Source organism: Amphimedon queenslandica, unplaced genomic scaffold, assembly GCF_000090795.2.
Source record: "Amphimedon queenslandica unplaced genomic scaffold, v1.1 AMPQUscaffold_12507, whole genome shotgun sequence".
NCBI lineage: Eukaryota > Metazoa > Porifera > Demospongiae > Haplosclerida > Niphatidae > Amphimedon > Amphimedon queenslandica.
The window spans coordinates 6883-12708 of NW_003547256.1; the positions used below are offsets into that span (position 1 = coordinate 6883).

At 38.8% G+C, this 5826-nt stretch overlaps 1 protein-coding gene across 1 annotated transcript in view; it reads right to left on the reverse strand.

The window, feature by feature from the left end:
- The window catches only part of LOC100634243 (arf-GAP with GTPase, ANK repeat and PH domain-containing protein 3-like), a 10469-nt gene that overhangs the window by 3021 nt on the left and 1622 nt on the right, over window positions 1–5826 (reverse strand). Inside the window, exons 2-9 of the mRNA XM_020003847.1 lie at window positions 4925–4983; window positions 4568–4655; window positions 4259–4492; window positions 3995–4120; window positions 3521–3732; window positions 2652–2717; window positions 1960–2058; window positions 2–843 (exon numbers count right to left, since the gene is read on the reverse strand). Of these exons, the coding sequence (XP_019859406.1) occupies window positions 2–843; window positions 1960–2058; window positions 2652–2717; window positions 3521–3732; window positions 3995–4120; window positions 4259–4492; window positions 4568–4655; window positions 4925–4983 (1726 nt within the window). The remainder of the gene's footprint in view (window position 1; window positions 844–1959; window positions 2059–2651; window positions 2718–3520; window positions 3733–3994; window positions 4121–4258; window positions 4493–4567; window positions 4656–4924; window positions 4984–5826) is intronic.

Here is a 5826-nt window from a genome sequence, read left to right on the forward strand (position 1 = left end):
TCCACCGGCTGATGAAGTCTCCATTGCATCGATAGTCTTTACAAAACCTTGACTTGCGTTCCTCTTATGCTTTGAAGTTATCTTCTTGTCTTTCTTACTCTCTCCCTCTCTCCCAGTCGGGACACTGTCACTCCCGGTCCGCTCAACAAGAACAAAGCTATTCCTATTCTTGTTATCCTTCTTTCCTTTCTTCTCCAATTTAAGATTCTCGTGGCTCCCCGACCGAGACGGCTCTGATAACTCTTCCTCGCTGTACGATATCGGCGAGAGCATGGTGCCCTTGGTCCACTTTCCCTTTTCCTTTCGAGTGATTCGGTTCAAAGTAGATGAACGCTCTCTCGGCTGGTGATCCTCTGGGGAGAGGCCGGGAGAGTTAGAAATGGGCGGAGGGTAAGAGGCTCCGCTTGTTTTGAGTAGCTGGAGCGTCACCTCATCCATACTGCTGTTCCTAGTGTGTCGCGGTATGGCCATGCCTGGCCCCACCCCTCCAGCCCCGCCTATGTGACTAAACGGGTAACGATCGGATCTCGTGAGATCGTCAAGAGTATCGGTAGAGTCACACTCTGATGTCGGGCTCCGCCCATCTCGTGGGCGGAGGGACGGAGAAGAGGGCGTGACTAGGACAGGGTCTCCATTGAAAGGATGGGACTCCAGCATGTGGGCTGTCATCGGGCTTATTGATTCACTCCGATCTGATTGGTTGGTTATGTGATCAACACTTGAGGTGGCAGAATGAGGGAGACTGTTAGTCTTAGATATTGGCATATGCTGTCCAGGGACCTTAACTGTGATGTGCTGGAGTGGGACCGACTTTCCTTTACCTTGAACCTGGTTCATGTAATCCTGGAGAGAGAGAAAGGAGAGAGAGAGAGAGGGAGAAAGAAAGAGGAAGAAAGAGAGGGAGGGGTGAAAGAGGGGGAAGGGAGAGAGAAAAGAGAAAGGTCATTCAATATAATATCTTTCTGTTAGAAAATAACAATACAAGTACATGTACATGTACTGTACATGTTACCAAGAGTGGATTATCCACTCTTGATGTTACCAACTGTATCCTTATGTTATTATTCTTATTGTAAGGATGCAATCAATTCAGTTAATGAGATAATGAGACACTTGACAGAGCCACTAAACACTTGACCAGACACACAAGAGAAATACAATAGTATCAATTACCAATACTCACTGTATGTATACATGTACATGTACATGTATATGTACATGTAAAGTGTATAATGTCAAAAAAACATACATGTACATGTACATTGCATAAACTAATACATTAACAGTTCTACTGAGAGATGTACATGTATGTAAGTGTACAAGTATACACAATTCACTTGACACACACACACACACCCACTCACATTAAAGACGTACACACAACTCGTGTACATGTACATGCACTAATCCATTATAAGATATGTACATCAACTGGTGGGAGAATGCTAAACAGATTTGGTAAGGAAAGTAACTAAGTTAAAGGGCCCATAAGGATACTATCCTACACAAAACCACACAATAGTAATAAATAATAAGACAATAAAAACACATTAATGATACAACGAAATCATGATTTATAAAAAAGTATTGTAAACGTGCATGTACATGTACATGCTAATTCAGTAATGTGCATGTACGTACATTAGCTTGGTTAATGAAGCTGATAGCCTATTATCATATCAAAAATTCCCGTAATATCTCAATCAATGTTGTACATGTAAAATGCATGTAGGTACATTAAGCTACAGGATTCCATTAACAACTGTCGCTAATGTAGATGATGTACATGTATATACATTATAGCATTAAGATGTACATATGTGTGTACGTGTACACATGCTTTGAAGTAGGAAATGAAAAAAAAACAGTTACGATTGCTAATGGAACGTACATTACAAAACAGAGTAAGAGGGAGAGAGAGGGGGAGAGGGAGAGAGAGGAGGGAGGTTTATCTCTTACAGAATGATTTGGATAATATGTTAAACTTGAGGTTGTCAGTACTAAATACTTCTTTTTCCAGTCTGATCTCATTCCAGCACTCTTCTTGAATATCTGGCCCTAGGAGAAGGTAAGATGGAGGGAGAGAGAGAGGGAGGGAGAGAGAGGGAGGGAGAGAGAGGGAGAGAGAGAGGGAGAGAGAGAGAGAGAGAGAGAGAGAGAGAGAGAGAGGGAGAGAGAGAGAGAGAGAGAGAGAGAGAGGGGGGGGGGAGAGAGAGAGAATCATGACAAGTTGAGGTACCCAATAGATAGGGCGGTTGTGGTATGCAGCAATTAATTAAACACTTTAGAGGCACTTAAATAAATCCCACACTGCCTTTCACATCATAAATAAATCAAATAACAATTAATAATTACTATAGTCCACCAATTCATTAATAATTAGGGCAATCATTAATCAGGCATGCCACAACATCTTACACAAAATAAAAAACACCTGCAGGCTATAGGCTTTAACATGCAGCACTACATGAATAAGTACATGTACATGTACATGTACTTGCTTTAAAAAGTGTGCTGTTACATTAGGACTACATTAAAGTGCAGTACATGTGAAGAGATGCATTATTCAGGATAGAGTAAAGTATATGTACATGTACATGTACATATAGTATGAATAATGGCTGGAATAGCAGTATTAATATTAATATTACTTCTTTGATGGGAATAGTACGGCCTGTACCAACTGGTGTCACTGCAAATGCTGGCCGATCGTGTTTCTGGAGAGAAAGAAAACAGAGATATATTAATTATAAGATATTGGAAACATACACCACAGATACACATACTGTACTGTACATGTACAATCAGTCACATTGATCATGCAAGTCCAAGGGAAAGTAGGCAAGGAGACTGAAAACTTCATCACTTCACAAATTCAAGAGAAGAAGAGAAAGAGAGAGAGAGAGTCAGACTATAAACTGAGTGGATACTACAGTCACTACTACAAAGAGGCTTCAGCTTATATACTGAGAGAAGAGGCCACGCCCACTAATCTAATAATAGTCTGGAGGCGTGTCAGAGGGAGAACACTCAGTGACATCAAATCAAAACAAGTGACATCTTGAAAAATAACTGTCACCTATCCAATGGCCTCCCCTTCTCTCCTTTTAAACTATACTCTTTACATTATACCACTTAAGTTTATCTTCATTATTACATGTAATTTGGCAAATAAATGAATTTGCCATTGGCCAAAGAATATCGTATAGCGGGGAATTTTGGAGGGAGTTAAATTTGGTGAATTGTTAAAGTTTGGTGATTCGCAAATTTTAATTTGGCAAATTAGTGGTCATATGCCATTAAGCATGCGTATAATGGCTCAAAATGGCGGATTTTATTTTGGCAAATGGCTATCAAAACGCCAAATTTAATTTCCTCCAAAATTTCCCACTATATGGTACATTACAATAAGTCGTTTTGGCCATCTTGCTTTAAAAATTTACAAAAAATGGTCCTCTTTCTTTTTCATGAATATTAAAATTGTTCTATTTCTAAAAGTTTCATACAACCATTAACTCACTCCTTTCTTTTTAATGGTCTTCTTTGTTATGCTAGGAGAAGAGGCGGGCTCCGTTTTGTTGCCATGGAGATTGACTCCGCCCGGTGAATTGACGAAATGAATTGGCTGAAGGTGCGAGGGAGAGGGAGGGACAGCGGAAGAGAGAGAGGAGGAGGGAAGTGATGAAGAAGGATTGTTATACGAGGGAAGAGAGAGGATGTATGACCTGCAAGCTACAGAAAGAAATACACAAAAATTTAATTCCACACAAAATGCATAGCAAACATGTACAGTACATGTACATGTACATGTACATATAATACTAATTTTTGAGTTATGAGTTTTAAAATGAATGTACATGTACATGTACATTGTAAATGTAGTTGATGATGCTTTCATTAAAATTCTACACAATGTTTTTCTTAATTTCTTGCTTCATTCATGATGCCTTACATTTTTTTACACAGAAACATGTGTACATGTACATGTACTTACCATCAATGAATACGTTGTGAACGGCTGAGGGTTGGGCCAGTGTCGTATTGAATACCCTGCAATTATCAATATCACTGGCAATACGCCTGACCTCTATCTCTGATACAGACTTGGTGATAAAATCATCTAAAAAACAGAGAGAAAAAGAGAAAGAGATAAAATAAGCAAGAGGGAGGGAGGGAGGGAGGGAGAGAGGGAGGGAGAGAGAGAGAGAGACAGAGAGAGAGAGAACAGGAGGTTACATTGTACATGTATTGTACTTACCTACAACCCCAACCAGAAGTATGTGTGGATCAGGCTGCATGTCAGAGCGATAATGTCTAAATTTAGAATTAATGTCCAGCAATCTGTCAAGACTGGTGGGACTGCTGTAGCTGAAGACAAACATGACAATGTCCACCCACTGGCTGAGCTGCCTGGAAACCATCTCTGACTCTTCTCTTATCAAGAGGAGGCACTGCTTACGACCCACAGTTAGTTTAATCTTATACCGACCGTCTGAAAAGAGAGAGAGAGAGAAGAAAGAATAAATATGGGAATTGAACTACTTAAAAATCATTTTCTCTCTCTCACTTGGTTCATCTTCTCCAAGTTCAACTACTCCTTCATGAAAGGCTGAGATTAATGTTGTCTTGCAGCTGTCAGCGGCTCCAACCACACCCTACATGTACATGTACATGTATATAAGGTACCGTACATACATGTATAGTACATGTACGTAATATATGACTTTTCAAAAATTCTCAAAACAAGCTCAGTGATGCAATAACACATTAATAGCAGTAATTATCATGTTTTGGCAAGAAGTGGATACACATACATGTATGTACATGCACACATGCACATGTACAAGTAAATTGCCAAATTTTCTAAAATAAAATTATCCGATAATTATTGCCCAAAGGAAAGAAATAACAACTAATGCAATACCATTCTTATTTCCTGTACATCCCTTGTCACTATCCACTCCTGATTGTCCTTGTACTGTCCTGGAGGAGGAAAAAGTAAAAAAAATAAATTAATAGAAGTACATGTATGTACATGTAATGTGTAAAAGCCAGAGGATTGGATGTAAAAAAGTATAAAGAATAAAAATCAGACCACATAAAAGAGAGAAAATAAGGAAGGAAGAGGAGGAGGAAAGAAGGAGAGAGAGAAAAGGAGGGACAAAAGAGAAAGAGAGAGAGAGAGAGAGAGAGAGGGGGGGGGGTAGAAAAGAGAGGAGAGAGAGATGAAAGGTAGAGTACAAAAAGTTTAAGCATAAACAATAACACAAGCAACAAATTAATAAACATAAAGTGTTGGCAAAAGACCAACAATAACAAAAATAAATAATGTACAGTACATACAGAAACCAGCTACACATTACATGTACATATACATGTACATTGGTACATTTGTACACGAATGCATTTTCATGTATTGCAAAAAGGATACACATGTACATGTATGTTTTTATACATGCAGCTATACTCAATAGGGAGTAACTCATTAATTGCTGTTATATAAAAACAGCAATGAAGCCAGTAACATGAGGGAAGGGGTGAAGGAAGAATGCTAATAAATTAATTATTGTGCTGCATCATAATGGCATAATCAGTTAGACCATCTAGTAATTCACGTCTCTCTCACTTCAAAGGAACAAAGAAGGTTAAAACCACACACCAATGAAGAGATGTGTAGATGTACATAGACACACCCATACAAAAACACAAAAACACAATTTACTGAAGGACAGTACACACAAGATGGGAAAATACAAGTAAGCTGACACAAAATCATGCTCTCACATTAAGAGTTAGAATTTAATAAAAACAAGACTATACCTGCTA